At 39.5% G+C, this 20,701-nt stretch overlaps 1 protein-coding gene across 13 annotated transcripts in view; it reads right to left on the bottom strand.

The window, feature by feature from the left end:
• LOC112464784 (disks large homolog 4) overlaps positions 1-20,701 on the bottom strand; it is a 252,670-nt gene that overhangs the window by 2,610 nt on the left and 229,359 nt on the right. For 4 of the 13 annotated variants that reach the window (XM_025031972.1, XM_025031973.1, XM_025031975.1 and 1 more), the window contains 11 exons: positions 8,615-8,828; positions 8,183-8,340; positions 7,728-7,977; positions 6,693-6,795; positions 6,040-6,078; positions 4,337-4,378; positions 2,661-2,777; positions 845-994; positions 581-753; positions 358-467; positions 177-268 (listed from right to left, as the gene is read on the bottom strand). In XM_025031972.1, the coding sequence (XP_024887740.1) occupies positions 177-268; positions 358-467; positions 581-753; positions 845-994; positions 2,661-2,777; positions 4,337-4,378; positions 6,040-6,078; positions 6,693-6,795; positions 7,728-7,977; positions 8,183-8,340; positions 8,615-8,828 (1,448 nt within the window). The remainder of the gene's footprint in view (positions 1-176; positions 269-357; positions 468-580; positions 754-844; positions 995-2,660; positions 2,778-4,336; positions 4,379-6,039; positions 6,079-6,692; positions 6,796-7,727; positions 7,978-8,182; positions 8,341-8,614; positions 8,829-20,701) is intronic. The other 9 variants (XM_025031978.1, XM_025031984.1, XM_025031985.1 and 6 more) reach the window with 7 other exon arrangements.

Here is a 20,701-nt window from a genome sequence, read left to right as displayed (position 1 = left end):
CTTTGTATGAATTTCCATAAGCTGCATTAGACTGCTTAATTTGTTATGAGCATTTTGATAATCAAAAATTAATAAAGAATAATATTACAGTGTGTTCGGCTGAATTTTATTTATAAAATCGAATTTAACAGAAAGTCTATTGTAAATTTGTTTATTTAAATGTAAACGAGACGTACCAGTAAAATATTCACCAAATTCTTGTTCCATCTTGAGAGCACGCTCGTACGTCTTCTTCGCTTGCTCCTCGGTCATCCTCTTGTTCATCTCCCTGTAAAATCAGAAGCATCAGATTTAATAGAATAGATAATAACGAAATCTTTTGATATAAAAAATCAAACGAATGATTACTGAACTCACATGACAGACTCTACTGATTTCGGCTTGATGAAGATGGCAACAGGATAGAGTTGTGCTACTTGTAACCTCTTGATAGCATTCCCACTCACATCAAGAATACAGTGCTTGCCCTGAAAGCAACAATTGCAAACATTTTTTCGTGATTCCTCATTGATATAATACAATATAAAACGTAAGTAAAAAATCTGGGAAATCGATTTTGTGTTACCAAAATTGTGCATACCTTTTCAGCCACCTCTCGCACAGACGCGACAGATGTTCCGTAAAGATTGTCGTTATATTGTCCAGCCTCTATGAACAAATGATTCTGTATGTCCCTCTCCATCTGCTCCCTCGACGCCACGAAGTGATAATCTCGTCCATCCACTTCGTACTCTCTTCTACTCCTAGTAGTGTCTGCAGGCAAACGGACAAAGATCGATATACAGTGCCGCAGGAAGGAGATTATTATCAGTTATTATAAGCATCAGATTATCGAATAACTTACGTGGAACACAGCTGCCGAATTTATCAGGGAACTCGGAGATGAGATCATCGTTGATGCGGTCCTTGAGCGGTCCGAGAACGATCACGGGACGCGTGTACTGTATCGTCAACTGCTGTACGGCCTCGTACGAAAGCACGTTCTCTTCGCTGCCTGTAATCGTTTTAATCGAATGTATATGGACAACTCATCGACGCGCCCCCTCCCGAAGACCCGAAAAGGGAGGCTCGTCGTAGTCGGTTCGTCATTACATCTCCTTCAACAACGCACAAATCCGCTCAGACCCACTCAGACAGCAGAAAAAAGAAAAAAAGCGACAACACTATCATCCAAGAAGAGAACAAACATGATCCGAGCGGCCCTCCTGCCGACCCCGCTTCCGAAAGGATAGGCTCTCTGACGACGGTCCCCCGTTGATATCATTGATTAATTGACACTTCCACGAAACGGACGCGGGACAATGTTACACACAGAGCGATATGCGTTCATCGGAGTCACTTGAAACAATCTCTGGCTGGTGACTCGATCAGCAGACCAGTCATCAGCGACAATCCTTCAACTGTCTCAAGCGTACTCCGGTTCTTGGCTCCATTGGCATTTCGGACAAGTACAACATTTCTCTTGTAGAACGAATTACGAGCATGCTCTCAGCGTTTGAGTGAAATCGAAAGCAAGGGAGGCAAGCTATACCTCTTAATGACTAGAAAATTTAAGCGATCCAGGGACGTCGGGGGGTGCAAGTGACGTTAGTATGTACAGCGACTATATAAACCAGTACTCTGCAAAGAAAGAGAGAAAGAGAGAAAGAGGAGAAACAGAGAAATAAAAAGAAAGAGACAGATAGAGGAAAGTTGGGGTGTCCATTCGTAATCAATATCACGCGCCGCTAACATATGTTACTAACTCGATATTAATGCGGCCACGTCGCTTCTTCCCGGGTATCAATCGCGACAATCGAATATGTGATTTTTCAGAGCGCGAGGAAGAGAAGCACGCCGCCGCGTTGCCGGTGCGACGGGAAGAAGCGACGCGATTTCTTCGTCTATTTGAGCGCCCTAATTGCGTTCTGCTGCTGTTAATGTCTACAGGCTCTACGACGAGAGGAGAAGGAAGTGGAGAGAAAAGAAAAAGAAAACGAGAAAACACATCGTGATAGCGGCACGTCGCGCGGCCGTCTTAATTGCGCGCGAGACGCGTCTCGACGGTAATTCAACGCGACGAGCAGCCCGAAGGAAATTAACGTTGGTCGAAGGAGACAGACGTTTCTCGATTAGTGTCTTAAATCGGCGCATTGTACTCGCGATTGCTTTTCGATTTCGATCGCAACTTTTTTCGTCGGGAAATAAATTTGGTGAGAAGTTACAGAGAGATCGACGAACCGTTGTGTTAACTCGTGACGTTACGCATCGTACGATAATGTAAAATCGATAATAGCGAAAACACGATGAGAATATCGACATTATCTTTCCCCAAATTATATTTGTCTATTGTAGCAATCGCGGCAGTGTTTACACGAATTTCGCGATCTTGATCCGCGTCCAATTTGCGTATAACAGCCGGGAGCATTATTAGTGGAAAATCGGAAGATCGATATCAGGGATCGTTAGCTGACACAGGGATTGCAAACAACATTATTCAGTTATTCACCCTCACGAATATATATATATATTTTTTTTTTCCCGGGATAATATGCCCGTCGACAGGGTTACAAATCGTCTGCGATCTGCGTTAGTTTTCTATTATAGGAACAAATCGGCTTTTGCGTGCGCGCGCCGCGCCCACACTACGGTTCACACATTTGCTCTCGGCTACGACTTACTAAGCTCGTCATTGGGCTCGTCGGCCTCCTTTTCCAGATAAACTAACGTGAGTTCCTCCATATACGGCAGCTGAACGCGATACAAAATTTCTCTACTCCCTGCAGCGCAAGACAAATCTTAAATGAATAAGAAACAGAGAGAGAGATGGAGATAAAAAGAGAGATTGAAGGGCAATATACGTGATGAATGAAAAACGAGTGATGAATGGCGGCGACGGAGGAAGAGTATCGGACAATTAAGGTCCTAAGATGAGACTATAAAAGAGTGGAGTACGAAATTTCGCGGATGGGCAACGCGCTCGTGTCGAGTCGCTCTCGGTAATCGGCGAATTCAACTCGAAATTATATTGGCAAATATAATACCTATTTCAAATTTATAGGATAATAAATTCTGCTTTTATAGAGACATTATGTGTGGCAAATAAAAAAAAAACTTATTCTTCATTAATCGTTCTATCACGGGCAACGTCCATCCCAATATATGTAGACGTAAATACATGATAACTTCGAGTAAATTAAAGTAATGTTTACATGTGTAAACTGAAAATTTTAACAAGTAAAACATTAAACTGTACTTCCATTTTTTGTTTTTTTTTTTAGTTTTCCAAAGTTTCTCCAAAAATTTATAGCTAACGACGCCAGTGCTATTCTGTTGCGTATTAATGCTCACTAGTGCAGACCACCTACACGGAAAAAAAATGATGTTGTATCAACAGCATCATTTTTTGTATCAACAGCATCAGTGTTATTGAGATAAAATTTATTGCAACATCAATATTAATGAACAAAAAACATCAGATAATTGTTTTAACAATTTAAATATTTGATCCAATAATATCCAATTGAATTAACTATTTATGCTTGTGGCAGCCTGTGACGTCGACGTTTAATTGAAGCAATTTCATTTTTTTCCGTGTATTCTTTAGGCTTGAATAAATTTCTCATGTGTATGCTTTAACTATAGGAACCTCGTCATTATTAACTAATGAAGATTTCGAGTTGACCTTTCGTCTCGTATGAATATGCATACTGCCATTGAAACAAAACAATAGGTATGCTATAACTACCCATGGCAACGTAACAATAAAGGCCGACATCATATATATTATATAGATTTGGTTGTTGAATTATTGCTGGTAAATGAACGCAAGCGTGATCGATCATCTCTCGCAAGGATGAAATATGGTGGACGAATAGAGGGATGAGATTTCCGGTCAGAACATTTCACAAATACTATAATTGTAAAATTTGAAATGTCATTGTTATGCATTTTCGACAAATTCTGCAATGCTGAATATTTTCTAACTACGTGAACGTGAATATCAAGCGATATTTATTTCATGTTAAATAATATTGTAGCAGGTATAATGAACGTTAACACACGATAATTAACACTAATGTAATTCTTGTATGAATATTAATTATATTAACTTATCCGAGCACGTGCGTAATTGCGAAACAATATCGTGACCGAAATTCATTATCCCACGTGACTGACCCAGGCAATACGATATCTCTTCAGTGTGAGGAAGAGTATTTAGGAGAGATATGTACAGAGAGAGAAAAAGAAAAGAAATAGAAAGATAGATAGACAGAGAAAAGGGAAAGGAGGGTGGAACTAAAGGTAGCGAGATAGAAAGAGCGGGAGCGAAGAGAGAAGAGAGAGACATGATTACCTTCAGTGTTAGTGTCGTCCTGGGTGTAGCACAGCATGAATGCTAGAACATAACAAGTTGAATACATTTCAGTATACGTTGCGTACTAGGTAAGCGGCCGTTAATTATCGCTAGAATTAATTAGAAGCGCTATAGACTCTCGAGGACTCTCCTAATGTGCGTGCGCGATTCCGATGCAACGCACGAGATGGATTCGATGGACCATGAAGATGCGAGTGTGTTTGCAGATTCGAGACGCGAACAGATTCGAATCGGTGCCGAATTATTCCCCTTCCTTGGAGTCGTGATTTAATTAATCGTCATAACCGAAGATCTCGCAAGGGATGCAACATCCCGTCGTGCAATAAATCACAGAACGTTTGAATGTTATTTGTCGCGTTATATGTCTGTGAAAACTGATCGATTACATGAATCGAAGAATTTTTATTACTTGAAAAAATTTATGGAGATCTCAAAAATATAATTTGCCGATTATGATCGTGCACAGATTCAAAGATTTGCAGAATTATGCAATAGCAAAGCATTACGTTAGAGATATAATGCAAGCGCAGTTTATATATCATCAAAGTGTTTTTTTTTTCTCTCACGACATCGATGGATAAAAGTCTCGCTCGCTACGGAGACACTCATGCTCGAGAGACTCATCGCGTCTGTGATACGAAGGAAAACAAAAAAAGAAACAGTATATATCAGCTGTGTGTACAACTCAAGACTGGTAACGCTCTTCCTTTTACCGTCAGCTAAGTGTTAAGAAGCGTGTGTGTACCTTCCAGCTCGTCAGATTAGAGACCGAATCGCGTGTTATGTCGCTCGAGGAGCGAGATTTCTTCACGATCTAACACAATGAGAATGCGACGTACATGCATCTAGCACTGTAAATATTTCTTTCTCGGTTTTACCGATTCCTGAGGTATTTCGCTGAATGCATCTGTGGATGGAGGATGATGTGTTTCGTGACACGATTTTTTGAGATGAATGGGGGATGTGTCTCTATCGCATCAACTATCCTTTCGTGGAAGAAAGAAAAAATAAAGAAAGAGAGAAAAGAATGCCAGCTACTGCTGAGAGGAACATCGCTCTACCGTGCTGGACCGTTTTTACTACGGACTACCTGTGAACCTCTAATAAAGAAAAGCCGAAAGTTAGAAGCGGAATCGAGAACGGAGATAAGAGCGTGTCGGTCGGGGTGTTAGTTTTAGAGATTCTACGCGTGGCAGAAAAGTTCAAAGTGCAGTGTGCATGCGCAGGCGAGGTCGGAGGACGCAAACGAAGCTGCTGCAACTGCTGAATGATGCGCAGTGGTTGCCCGCGCGCGATGCAACATTGCGAGATTCAACCTCGGCCAAAACCCGAATTCGATCCGAGACTAGGTGAATTACGCTTCGTTAAAAACAAATACTGTAAACAAACAATTTCATTCATTGTAATATAAAATGAGATCTTGCACTCTCATTTTTTTAATTCTGGCGATCATCGTTGTACGTTAACAATGTATTTCATTGAAAATGGAGAATCAGAAAAAAAGATTCTTTATATTATACATAAATTACTTTATTTAGTTTGATATATCGCTAGAATTTCGTCCCAAATCGCGTGTTTTGGCGTGGATTGCAAAGCTTGCGTCACTGCTGGCGTCATTGTGTATGAGAAATGGCGAAAGCGCAACATTTACAGAGCTTATTACTCTTAATTAAGATACTTACGGGTGGGATCGTTCTCATTCTCGGGTGTGGTGGGTGTTCCTACATAAGCAAGCAAAACAAAAACACATGTCACGTTTTCACATCGTAAAACACAAAAGCTCATTCGGGACTTGGGCATGTCTGACCGGGCTCACCGCTCCGGAAGTCGGGACTTCATATCAATAGTATTTAAATAGTATTACGAGCCGAATTTCCAACTTTTTTTATGATTGCGCGCATTTCAAAATTTTAAAAAAATTTTAAATAGTAATTACCAAAAATTGTCAATGCATTTAAAATTTAGGTGAACTGGAATTGTAGGACACAAACGCGAGTAAAGTTTACTTTACTAGTATAAACGACGAAGAAGAATATCTCTTCAATATTGACAATATTTTTAGTTACAATGTCCTCAGTCAAACTTTCTGAGCTTGTTGCAGGACGTTAAATTATAAATTATTAATAAAAATTGAACCCATTGATTGTGAAGACTGCGGCCTGAGTCTTGAGGGTGAGAAATAACTTCGTAATTCAGCGGTTAAATCGCACGGTATAAGTATAGGCGAATACATACGGCGAGAAAAAACACGTAAAACACAATAAATATGGGGCCAGAACATGCACAGAACGTGCAGGAGGGGCAAGGGAATGACAATTATATTCTAGACACTCACGTTCCTGATCGGAGCCATCCTCAGACTTATCGTCTTTACTCTTCATGAATGGGAACTTTCTGCTAAACGAGAAGTTCTTCTTCTTCCGGTCTAATGTTGATTGCTGAAATCAACAAGTTTACTGCGATGCGATCGACAAATCACATAGTTCGTAATTTTGTGCGCTGATAAATCCATTCGCGAGAAACAATTTTATCAAATATCTACGATTTTTGAAAGAAATAAAGTAAAAACATTCAGTTAAATTAATCAAATTTGTTACAACAAATCTGAAAGCATTAAATTATATATTTATAAATATATTAAGTTCTACGGATTTTTTATTTAGATGCAATGTTTATGCAATCCTTAAAATCAATCTGTTCCATCATAATTCGCAATTCGTTGTTAATTTCAGAGAAATCGAATACTTTTTAGAGAGGAAATATCACGGTTGCAATGTTTGTTATGCGAATTTGAAATTAGTTCTTTGGCCATATTAAATTTGCAAGCGAAAACGGCCATGTAGCTATCGATCGTGATGAATATTTAATTAGACATCTCTCCTCATTAGTGTTAATGAGTCTGGATGAAACATTGTCGAATGGACACATTTTTTCAATTATGCATGTTACGAATTATTTCGCATCGCGAGAATGTCGCGGAACCGTCAGTTTAGACTGTAAAGACACTTTATTAAAAATATTCTAGTAAATTTCAAGACAACAAAGTGACAATATCAATTCCTTTATCACTTTAATCAGATTCTATGATTTAATATTTTATTTCGAGTATTCTCGAGATGAGAAATCAAACTGATTATCGAAAAACAATATCGAGATAGGAGAGGAACAAAATATCTTGTTAAAGATAAAAATACACGTGTCGTTAAATTGTATGACAATTTTCGTACAAATACGAGTCAATGCTTGAATTTTTTACGAAAGATTTGTATCTATAATCTATAAAATCCTTTCAAATAAAATCGTGTCGTATTATATTAGTTCGTTATTTTCGGAGAAATTAGGCGCTTTGAGAAATTCCCGTCATACTCACCTTGTCAAGAATGACCGGCATGTGTCCCTGGAACTTGACAGAGCGGTCTCTGGCACGCTGCTTACGCTCCCATCGCCTGCGCGAGGGTATTATGCCCAGACCTTCTTCCTCGCCCTGTGGGGTGACTCTTCTCGCCTGCCACCATTCGTCGTCGCTGGCGTTCGTCACGTGCAAGATCTCGCCGTAACGGAACGCCAAGCCGCGGCTCGGCAGACCATCGTCTTTGTTGGGGTCGTAATCGAACAACGCTCTTTCGGGAGAAAATATCGTAACGTTTACCTTCGTATTTTATGTATACGCGAGGCTACTTGTTAATTAATTTAATTGCGTTTAAACAATTTCGACATCGGGGCTCTGCGCCATGTCGAAGTCGTTTAAATGCAGATAATTAACACTCTGCGAATGATTAAGCGATGAAAGATAATCGCGGAAGTAATAAACGCGCGCGGAATTACCTCACGTAGAGTGATTTCTTCTGGGAGGTCCTCATGAGGGTGCCTGTCATCACATTCTGTTGCGAGATTTGTTGTTTAAGATCCTGGATCTTCGCCTCAAATCTATTATAGTCCTCGGGTTTGTATTGCACCACGATTGTCACTGTTTGCCCAGTACCCTGAATACCGCGTGAATTAAAAATAAATCGTATGCATAATTTTCGACGAATCGTAACTTTCAAACAATTTTTTGAGGGATAATTTGCAAACACCAAAATGTCGTGTCTCACCATTCTTCGATTATTTAGTATTTTAATTCGAATTTCGGTCAACGAGGTATTTTATACTAAATTCTTTTTAATGAATTATATATCTTTGCCGATACTAAAGTGGCTTCGTGAATTTTTCTGATGATTACACACGTTTAATAAGCATCAGTTGAAGATCTCTTACCTTGAGAGCCGCGGCGGCTTCCTCGTGGGTGGCTGTTCGGAGATTGATACCATTAACGCTCAATATCTGATCGCCTCTGCGTAATTCACCGCTGAGATCGGCCGGACCACCGGCTAAAATAAACGAGATAAAGATGCCCTCGCCATCTTCACCGCCAACGATGTTGAAGCCCAGACCAGAGGAGCCTTTATTCAATACGACGGTGCGCACCTCCCTGAAAAATTAAAAGAGATGGCCCATATTCAACACCGAAAGTATTCGCAAAAGTGTAAAATCGCTATTAAGTATAATCGTATGACATATTTCTATTAAAAAAATTTCCCGAGATAAGGTCAGTTAATTTCCGTCGCAACCCAAGCGCGCCGAGAAGATAAAACTGATTTATAAATATTTATAAATCATAGACAAGCGTGGATGTTCTCAATTTCAGATTTACGCCCAGATACGTTTCGCGTGTCAACGCGCTCGTATTTGAATCGCGAATCAAAATGCAAATTTCTGCGATTCTTATAAGCGCGATTATCACGTTAATTAGAAGATTCCGTCGGGAAATTCGTGCCACACGGTTCTCGCGAATTTGAAGTGTACTCCGTCATAACGAGACGTATTATGCGATGAGGACTCGCGCGAATGATGGCATTCTGAGTACGCACTGTACTGTTCCACTCTTATTGAAGAAATATAGGGATTTCATTAAAATAACACTGGGGATCGACAAACATATTCGGTTGCGAATGGCATCAATTAATCTCAAAATCATAACTTTAATCATCGTAAAATTTTAACGAACTATACATAGATTTCTCGCGGAGAACGAAATTATTGATCAATTTTCTAATGTGATTCATTATATAGTCGTATAACAAAAACACATTGCGCACGTGCATGAATTAATTATTCGATATTTTTTGCTACCTAAAAAAAAGAAAGATAAAAAAGGCACTGCACAAAGGTCATTTTTTTCCGGAAACTTTATCAAAACAGTTTTTCACATAGTCGCTTTTTGAGATCGTAAATGATGAATGCCAGCAGCCCAATAATAGCAATCACACCGTGAATTCATATAAACGGCATATGAGCGTGACGCAAAAGCGCGTCGATCAATGAAAATGCCCTACGTAAGCGCTTACGCATCGGGCGGCCGACTCGGCGATACACTAATCCATGTGGTTACGCCCTGCTTACACACGCACACATACATATATGTAGCATGTATAAACAAACTAAAGAATTCAATTCGTGGAGGTTTACTAATACACAAGCTAGAAAAAGCGTCTCGGCCATTCTGGCGCCAACTCTGCTACGTTCGACGATAAAATAGCAGAATAACTTTTCAAATGCGACATTCGCGTTATTCCTTTATCGCCGTTTGAAAATCTTTTTTATTTATGGGCATGCTTGACGTAGAATGTCCATTCAATTCCAAGAGGGAGGAGCGAAAACACGAGGGTTGCGCGTCATCACTATCGTCCAGGATGGTTGCATAACGTATAACGCGAAAATATCCGCCAACGACGTACGTGCAACCTCGAGGCGCAATTGCTCGACGACGGCAACGACGGCGACGACGGCTCTCTCTTGCTCGCGTTAACGAAGACCTCGAACGGTTGGTACGTTGCCGCCGGGGACACAAGTTAAAGTTCACGTTACACCACTGTCGGTTCGCGAGACAGCTACGAGCGCATCCGGCTGCCTGCCCTTCGCTTATCTTAATGCCTAACGGATGCAATTCGTCCTTGTGTGGCGGTACCCGAAACGTCTATTATAAAATATAGCGATGCCATGTTTTACACAGATCAAAAACGTTGCAATTATTATTAAAATATTCTATTTAATACAAAAAATTATTTTATTAATAAAATATTATTATTTCGACAAGTTATATTGTTAATAATGTAATAAAAATAGTGATGTAATATTTCGTAGTTAATTCCTTGTATTATCATGGCGCGTGAAAAAATAACTCGTGTTCTTAGTGTGAATACCAATGAGTCTTGCTACCAATAAAAAGAATAGGATTCTACAAAAGAGATCGGACAGTTTGACACGCCTCAGGGAGACGTTTTGTGGCATTATCGTCCTTTTATTGTCGACACAGATCGAAATGAGTCAATTCTGATTTGCAATACGTTTCTTCACTTCTATTGCAATAATACAAAAATAACAATCGTGATAACAAGTTAAATTTAATAAGTTATTCTTTGGTCTACTATTATTAAAAAATGTTAAAGAAGAGAAATAATGGTTAGGTGTTCCAGAAAAGGATAAAAGACTGTACAAAGGAGACATGAAAAAAAAGAAATTATCGAGATGATTTCATCTTCAGCATAATCTGTTAAATAGTTTCTTTCCTTCACAGCAAACGTAACATCTCTCATAACGAAATTCAAGATTTTGGCGTGCCACTGTATATAATATAATTAGCTAAACGACAACAGAGTTTAGTAGAATCACTATTCGTTAATAGTTTCAACGTGAATAGAAAATGTCTTATAAAAAGTTCGAGAGAAAGTATATCGTAAGAGAAACGAGTACCTTCTTATCTCAACTAATCTTATCACATCTAATTTATTGAGTCGTTCGGTGATTGATACAGCTGTCGAATCGCTCCATCCATCGCATTCCCGAGATTCTCCGTCGCGATTGGCTCGTGCTAAACGGGGATTTACGCGTCTCTGCGTGGTGGAGGAGAATGCGCACCGGATGCGCGTAGACGTCCGCGGCATATGTTTCCGCCAGTCGGACACGCGCGTCAACGTTGACGCGTGTCGCTAACTGGTCGTGTCTGCGGTACAGAGCGCATTATCTATCGTGTGCTCTCGATTCGAGGCTTTAATTACGCGTATTCGGAACGCGTGCCGACCCCCTTTCGTGACGGATATACGTTCGTCGCAGGAAACAGATTTTCCACTATTGCGATATTGCGTAATATATAAAGGGGGAAATGGGAGGTTTATTCCGCGCTCGCGCGGGAATACTTCACGACTAGTACTTTACGACAAATCATGGCAATGCGACAACTTGAGACATTTCTGTAGTTTAGGAATCTGACTTGTAGCACAGTAATGTTGTCTAACAACGCACGCAAGAGCGATTCAAAATCGCGGACAAATAAAATAAGTATTACTTCATCGTTGAATCTATAATAGATATGACGTAATAATATATTAGATATGTGTAGAAATTAATTTGTAGAAATGTACGTCGAGATGTAACCAGCTAATAGAACTTCAACTGAAACCAAACAAAATTTGAGAATAATCCGCTAATTAATCGTTTCCGAAAAATATTCGGCTTTTTATTTTTTGTAAATTTTTTGTACGATTTTTATACAGATCACGGAATCACATAAATATCAAGATATCAATGTTAAAAGTGAATTGGCTACATTTAAAGCGGATGTTCAAATCGGACGATCATTCGATACACGCAAAGTTTTCTCGTACGTGAACATACATTCAAAGATAAATTAAGGTCAATATTGAAAATGTAAGCAAAATTAATACATATCAAAATCACATGTAGGTTGTCAGTTTTAGACTGTCGAGATATTAAAGATCCTATATTTTCGTAATCCTATAAAGAATTTAGCTTATAAAATAGAAAGCTAAATATATCAGGATTATAAATTGAAAAGGATTATAGATTAGGTTATAGATTTATTAAGAATTTTTCATTGTTTTAATGAATTCTTTTAGCCAGTTACGTCTTGTTTTGCAGTTCTGAAACGCTATATATAGGACAACTTGTATGTTTCTTCTTTATCCACTTGCCGGGGTTTCGTTTATTCATCAGAAGATCACGCAGCAATCGCGCAAATTACTGTTTGCTGTCAACCCTGAAAACGTTCTCCGTTTTTTCCTCGCTTTACGACCAAGAGTAATTCCGCCTAATGTAATATGTATAGTAACGGTACCAAACAACACACACACTCTCTCATACCATTTGAATCGTATCCCTCGCTGCTAGAGCACTCCACTCTCCCCATTTTATCATCGAGGCAAACATCAACGAGGATAGCGTCTCGCGCATCTAGTCTTACATGTGTCCATGTCAATAACGCACTCGATTTCGCCAGTAAACAAGCGCAATTTCTCATTCACCATGTCTGATTTTTCATCTTCTGGTCGCGACGAACAGCGCGATTTATCTCAACGAACGAACAAACGATCGCGCGCTCGTCCTCGATCCACTCGCACTCGCGCACTCGAGGACGGACGATTCCGCAAGGGACGCGCACCTGTTCCTCCGCAGCGCGGAATGACGGAACGATGACGTAACGCCGCTGCGGTTCCGCTGCGGAAGGACGAATCTCGTCGCCGATGCACTCTCGTCGATAGTCAGCGCGTATCAGCGAACATCCCGGGTCCCGATCGATCGCGATCGCGGGGGTCGATCGATCGCGGAAGCGGAAGGTGAGCGGCGGTGAACGAAAAAGCAGGAGAGAAAGAGAGAGACGAGAGAGACAGAGAGAGTACAGAGAGACGGAGCAAGGGCGAAATGACGCGCGATCTCTCGGACCAGCTGGCGCGACGTTGTTGCTGGTTCTCTCTCCCTCCGTGCTCTCCTTCGACCGCGAATCAACGACGACGTCCCGACGTCGGTTGGGGGCGTCGCGACGGATTAAAGGCCGCGGAGCATAGGTGGCCGCCGTCGTGTCGTGTCGCCATGCGCCGCGCCGCCGAGGCGGCCACTGCGAACTATCGTCAGGATCGATAGAAATAAGCTGACTCTCTCTGGCGCGCGCTGCAACTCCGCGTCGCAACCCTCTTTTCACCACCGCCTCGCAGCACCACCATCATCCACTGCCACCGCCACTACCGCCGCCGCTCTTTCGGAAAACTGGGGCAACCCGCTAAACTTTCAGCCCTTTTCGCACGGTCATTCTCAAGGCCTGATATCTAAACATATCGGCGAAAAAATATTGCTCGCGCATTGAAAAGTAAAGAATGATGCAGAAATAGATGTGGATAAAGATAGCAAGATATATTTATCCTACCCCTGGAATAAAATTTCTTAGATTATACGGAAAGATTTTTATTTAAAAAAAAACGGGATGAAAAAAGAGAGCGTAATATAGAGCGGAGATGGCAGAGATGGATGAAATGTATATAGAAAGTGGAATAGCAATTATGAGAGAATATTATATAATATGAATAAAAATTAGGAATATCAAAAAATATAGAAAAAACAATGTTGAATTATGAGAAAATATGGGGCTAATACAGAGAAGAAAGAAATATAAATAATACTATACGTAGAAATAATTTCTGCAAACCTAATTATGTTAGTATATTCATAAGAAACTTTAGCAATCATAACTTTAACATACTAGATCACATAATAAAAAAAATGGCTTTGGAAAAACGTAAAAATATTCTGCTTTGATTGCCCGGTCAGAGGCAAGATGAAATATTCGTTCAGACGAGGCAAACATTTTAAATAGAATGAGAAACCGACGGTTCGATTATAAGAACTTTCTCCTGACGATTGGAATGTTTGAAAGCGGAAGAATTCTCGACATTCCCAATTGTTTCAGCGAAGGAAAAAGAAGTCGTGAACACAAAGCGCGCGTAAAAGCGGCGAATTAGAGGAATGCGCGCGCGCCGAAGTGTTGCAACCAATTAGATACCCGACGAAATTTTTATCTCCGAACGCTAACAGACCGGGAAGAAACTTCGAAGTAATTAAAAAGCCGGCGAGCTCGATCTCCGTAAAAGAAGCGTTGAAAAATTACATTTCGCGATTAAAGCCTCAGAGCATCGGTGGAACGATTTAATTACGCGTCTCCCGACTAAAGAGTTATCTCATCTTCCCTTTTGTCCTCTCCACCGGGTACAACAGAGGCAACCTGGAGAAGTGGCAATTAATATTCGTCATTGGTTTGTGTGGCTAAAGCGAGGCAGTCTCATGGAACATAAATAATGCACAGCCTTTAAATATGACGTTCTCGTGAAATAATTGCATGTCCTCGCGATTTTCTCTAGTATCTTATATTCAAAGGTTAGGTGCAGTCTTGTAAGAATAAATGACCGGAAATACAAGGTTTTAATTCTAATTTTCACTCAAATGACAAAGAAACGCTACATGAAACGTTACAATGAAAGAAAAGTTACATTATAATAAAATATACAAAGAAAATATACCGTAATTTTTTAAAAGTAATTAATCTCACTCTGATAAATAAATTAAATTAAAATATATATTACAAAAATCCAATATTATATTGCTATTATTTATAATGTTTCTCAAAATATGCGATATAATTACACAAAATGCTCTATTTCTTGCGTACATTTTAATTAATAACGCAAATTCTGATCAATTTAGAATCGGCTTCTCTTTAACCTTTAACGGATGCGTCGCAAGTTTTGAATTATAAGCGGATTGCAGGAGAGAGTCTTTACGCAGTCTTAGACTAAACTAATTGTACTTTAAACTTTCGGGAATAAAATGAACTGCTAAATTCAATTTTAAATTTTAGATAAAGTTTTCTTTGATAGCATTTTAATTGGATCGGAAAAAAACTTAATTACATACAATAAAGACATATGATGTTAAAAACTAGAAGACTGCGGTAAATGGCAATCTCGATTTCTTGATTTTCGCTAATGAAAAATTGACTATAAATTGATCAAAGGATCTGTTGTTGAAAAATAATGCATAATAGAGTGAGATCACCTCCACTGTATAACGTACGTTATTTGCACCATTATAGCGGCTATTTAATCGCAAAGCTTTCGTTTCGGCTAAAAGTAACGGAGGGTCAATCGCGAGAGTGGATCGCTCGAGCGTGCACTTCGGGGTTAATTTTTTTCTTTCAATTGTATAGAAATCCTCGTTTGTGTCATCGCTAATTGCGGCGGCGAGTGCAATCGAAGCCAGTCTCGTGAAAATGGAAACTCACTCCCGACGTATCGCTTCTTCGATTGACCTACTTGCGAAGAAACGCGCGCGCACACCCGCCACCCCCACACGAATATATATACATACATGATAGCATCCCCTGCGCTCTCTGCGTTTCGATACAGGAACAAGTTCCGATGCTGCCTCCCGCAGCATCCTCCGACATCGCGATTTTATGAATACTTATCGGCAAACGTTACGACACGTGGACCGTCAGCAAGCGTGAAAATAAAGGCAAAAGGCTTCCTTGAGATAGGACAGAATGGCATCGCTCGTACCTGATAAGTACTCTCTCATCGTATCGTGCAGTTTGCAATTGTAACGCGAGACGCTCTGCAAAACGCATTCGAATAATACCTATCTTGACGCAATCATTATGCTTTTACAATATAAGTGAACTTGACCGACATGTGGATAACGCAAGTAGATAGAAATAAACCGAATTTTATACGGTTAGGCTGAATCTATGTTTGCTAAGGCGAAAAAATGTACATAAATTCACGCGAATAATATTATTAATAATAATATAACAAAAGATCCAGCCCGATCGTGTAAGGCTTATTTCTATCTAATTATGCTTTTAGTCAGTTGCATAATTTATTCATAATTATTTACATTTTCTCCGCAACAAAAAATATGTATTACGTAAATAAAGTTAATTTCACATTAGAAATATATGTCCTGCTGTAGATTTCCATGCTTCAATTCAAGTTTCAAAAATATAAAGTTAAATTATTTTATCTAAATCAAATTTAACTAAATTTAATTCACTTTCGATATAAAAACAACTTGATATATTATTTTATTCAACAAGAGTATTATTCGAGTTTGTCGAGCTGAAGAATTGAAAACTTCTTGTTCTCGGCCTATCTCGGAATCTTATTCATATCCCCGAGGAATATCCAGATAGAAGCAGATGATCCAGTCGAGAGTTGCGCCAATAGCACGTTCTCCGGAGACAATAGGATCTGTATCACGAAGATATGAATCTCTCGACTCGATATCCTCTTCCGTAAGATGCTTCAAGAGACTTCCAAGGACAAGAATCGATCCAACTGTATTTATAAACCCGGAGGTAGCTTTTCAGAAGACACATGAATACAAAAAGAAGCGACGAATTTTATTAGAAATAAAATGTTCCCTTATTATATCTTTCTTTCTTTTTCTATAGTAATTATGACTGAAAAGCTGAGAAAATAAAACAAAACGTATTATATTAAAAGTAGCATGCAATAATTTTTAATATTTTATAACATATTGTCAGTATTATATAATGTTAAAATATATTAATATATTTAATTTTTTTAAATTGAAAGCATTTTATACTTCTTATTATATATTTTATCTTACTCTCTCCCCTGTGCACATAAGTAATTCAATGTGGTTTAATTGACGACGGCATTTTTCCTCGAAAGGAGGGCATTTTTGTTCATGAAGAATCGATAGAGGATGTCAGTCGTTGTTTATTAGCACGGGCGTAACCTAATGCTGGTAGCGATGAGGTGGATAAGCTCGTGCGGTCTTGACCCGAAAAGCTCGAAGTAACGCGAGAGCGGAGTCACGGTCGTGTTCAGCAAGGAGTGGCGTTTGACCCTGGTCCTTATTAAAGGACACTGCGCGACCGCGCGCGCGAAGGTGTCCTTGGAGCGACTGCGCCTCGTGGGGACCCGCCCGGAAAATTTCAAGGTTTGGCGTACCACGTGTTCCTTCCTATGCTGACACGTGAATTGTGCACCCTCAGGGCGAGGGGAAAACGCTGATAAGCGGCATGCGAGCCACGTGCGTTTTACGAGGGGTGACATACGGGCAGATCATTACCGACGAAAACGCTACCCTAAGAAATAATAGTCCACAAAGACATATTATCTTGTTTATTTGCCTCTTTCATTTCTTACGTAATAGCAATATCGTTTGCTCTATTTCAATAAAAAAGATCTCATTTAATTTCAAGTGGAAATATGTGCCTTTCAGGGTTTCGTACAGATTCCGAATCCAATCAATTATCTGTCTTTCATTCATGAGGAAAGGATTGAGCAATTGCGATAAAAAGGAAATAGAGATTTTCGAAGGATTGTAAAGATTGACCGATTATAAAAAGCTCCTTTACTTCAACCCGAACATCACGTTTCGCGCAAGGAAACCCAGGAGGAAGTGATCGGAAGAATGATCCTCCCATGCGAAAGTCTGCCGTTCGTGACGCGCGTAACACAAGCGGAAACGAAAGCACGAAGCATCGTGCCGAAGTTTCAGGACTTTAATGAGATTTCCCGGGGCCGTGTATCGAACTTTCGCAACGAAATATCTGCGAGCATGATCGTTCTAGCCTCAAGGTTGTCTTGGTAGAGATTGCTCGCGTGTCTGTACATAAATTACATTAGATCTCCTGCTGGTGGCATTAAAAGCTTTGTCGCACCGTGGGAACGATGCTTTGAGAGAATGGCGGTAAGAAAGATTTAATGAGCATGTATTATAGCAATCCATATTAGAATCTCTGTAACTTCTTCAATTGTTATTCGAGCAGTCACTGGGATCCATGTTACATGCTACCTTCATGACACTTAAAACACGTAAAAACACTTTTAAGAAAAACTTACAAGACTCTATAATAAAGTAAATACACATATACATATATATTATTATATTTTAAAACTTTAAAATCTAAAATTTTAATTTATCCTCGCGTTCTTTTTACACAAGTTCCTTTTTCAATCAAAATATTTTATTTATTACGAATATGATATTTTTATCTTCTTGCTATTCTGTATTTTTTATCAGACGGTATCCTTTTTAACGAATGCGTTGTTAAGGAAGGAGCGGAGCCAATTTTTTCCCCTAATGTCAGTTGCGATCGTAAAAGCGAGTAGGTCGAAGCTTATTCGTACGGAAGAGCAACCCGGGCCTCGTAAAATCACGGCCATGACCTAAAGCCAGATTAAGGGCCGAGGTTTCGTCGCGTCTTTCGTCCCGTGGCCAGAGGGGATTCTTTTTCGCTTTGACCTGGGTCAACTAGTCTAACCGGAGAAAAGAACTGTCTACTTGAAGACACTAATCTCATTTCGACCCGCCACACGAGCAGTGAATTGTCACTGGAAATATTATTTTACAACTCTGCGAGAGATAGGAAACCACAAATATAATTTCCTATAAAGTTCGGTTTATTTTTAAAAAGCGTCATTTATATGCAACGTGCTCATTTAATAATACGTTATAAAATTTATTTGCAAAATACGACTGAAACGTAATAAACATCATATAATTGTTCATCGTTCTCATAATCGTAAAAGTTAATTGAAATTTAATTGATATTCTGTGTTTCTTCAGATATAAAATAGGAGAAAGGCACGTTTAAATTAAACATTATTTTTATACATTATGTATTCTGATATGTAAACACGTACTACATTCTGGATAACATGCACAAAATTCATTAATAGAATCGAATTCTATTCTCTAAATTTTCTTTTGTTCTTTTTCCCTTCAAATTTTATTTTGCAATTTATGCATTGTCTAAAGCGCAAGTTTAATATCAAGACGATTCTGTGTACATATAAAGATGTGATAAAGGCAAATATAATTAAAATAAAATATAAATATACAATTAAACCAAACACGCAGTACATAATAATCTTATTCTATAAAATCCAATACCTGACGTATTGCAATTTCATAATCGATACATCACGAAGCATCTATAACAAAAATTAGTCCGATTAGTCGTGGAAGCGTTGATTCGCCGATAATTGGGACGCGCACTTTACGCAGAAGTTACGGAAGCAATTAGCGCTTAATGAAGCGATCGTAGGCCGATAGTATTGCCAGTGTACAGAGCGTTCGTGTGATCCCTGGAACGGAGATGCGCGTAGCGTGCAACGAGAGTTGAATCGAGCAAAACGAGCGTAAAGCCCAAGCGGTGGCAGGCGTTGTAATTTGAACTCTGTATATATCTTCATCTCTCTTCCTTTCTCTCTATTTACTATTTGAGCGCACCGATAGAGCATGGCTTGGCGGCCCGTCCGTCACAATTACATTGCCATTTCGTTCCGGCCGGATAACGCCTGTTAATCCTCCCTCCATCCCCTTTCCACCCCCGTCCTTCATCCACCTCTCCTTTTTTAATGTTCTCGAACTTACTGCGAATTAACTTACTGTATTTATACGCGTGTTTGCGCGTCGGCCCAGTCACGGTGCTACATTCTCGAGTGCTCCTCCGAATGAGGTGTCTAGCGACATCAGGGCAAGTTGATAAAAATCAGACAGCGAAAAAATCAAGCTAATCGTGCTTTCACGATTAGCTAAACGCGACGTGAAATTGTATATTTTTCTAAAAAATTTTCACGATCTTTTCACGATTTTCACGGAAAATAAAATACATTGTGCATTGCCTGTACTACAGTTTACGCAGTCTCTGCCATCATAGTAATACTCAAAATTCGCATTAATTTTTTGCTTTCGATCTGACGCTTTGCCTACCCTAATACACGTGTATTACAAAAGTTTAGAGTTGTAATCTGCAAGAGTTGCCTCGACTATAATAAGTCGTCATAATACCAACCGGATCGATGTTTCTCGCGTGGTAAGAAAAATTAAGGCACTCACAGGTCAAATCTATGTTATCGGTCATGTCGACGCGATATGCAAAAAAATAAAAAAAAATAAAAGAATTGACCAAATAGAACGTGATTTGATCGCATCGCACCGTCGCCGGTTAAAATTTCGGTCGCGTCTGGTTTTCGCTCGCGCGACAATTTAAATCGCCTGCCGAGAATTTCGAGTGAAAGAGAAGCCTCCACCCGCGTTGATGTGGCTATTCTGCACTATGAAGCCGCCGGCGATGGCGAAGAATCCGGGTTAAACGATTCTCCACGTGTAAGGGACACCATTAGACGTCGATTTTCTCCGGGCGTATCAATAAGCGCGGCAGTTGCGCGTCGGAATAAGGTCGATCTCTATTTGTCGAGGTAGTTCACTGGATTTAATTAGGTTCTAAGTGTTTTTAGTAAGATTGGGCTCATTTAAACAAACTTTTCCAATTTGTAATTTAAAATTCGATGAGATAGTATAGGTACATATGCAGATTAAATTCATTTTACTATATAGATTGTCTAATCTAAAATTTGTGCTCTGCTACAATTTCTTATCAATTTTATAATGTAACTGTGTAATTACTGTGCGTTAAAAAAT

The sequence above is a fragment of the Temnothorax curvispinosus genome, unplaced genomic scaffold, assembly GCF_003070985.1.
Source record: "Temnothorax curvispinosus isolate PA1 unplaced genomic scaffold, ASM307098v1 QBEX01014574.1, whole genome shotgun sequence".
In the NCBI taxonomy this organism is placed as follows: domain Eukaryota; kingdom Metazoa; phylum Arthropoda; class Insecta; order Hymenoptera; family Formicidae; genus Temnothorax; species Temnothorax curvispinosus.
The sequence above is the reverse complement of the archived record's forward strand: the minus strand, read 5'-3'. Positions and strand labels throughout refer to the sequence as shown.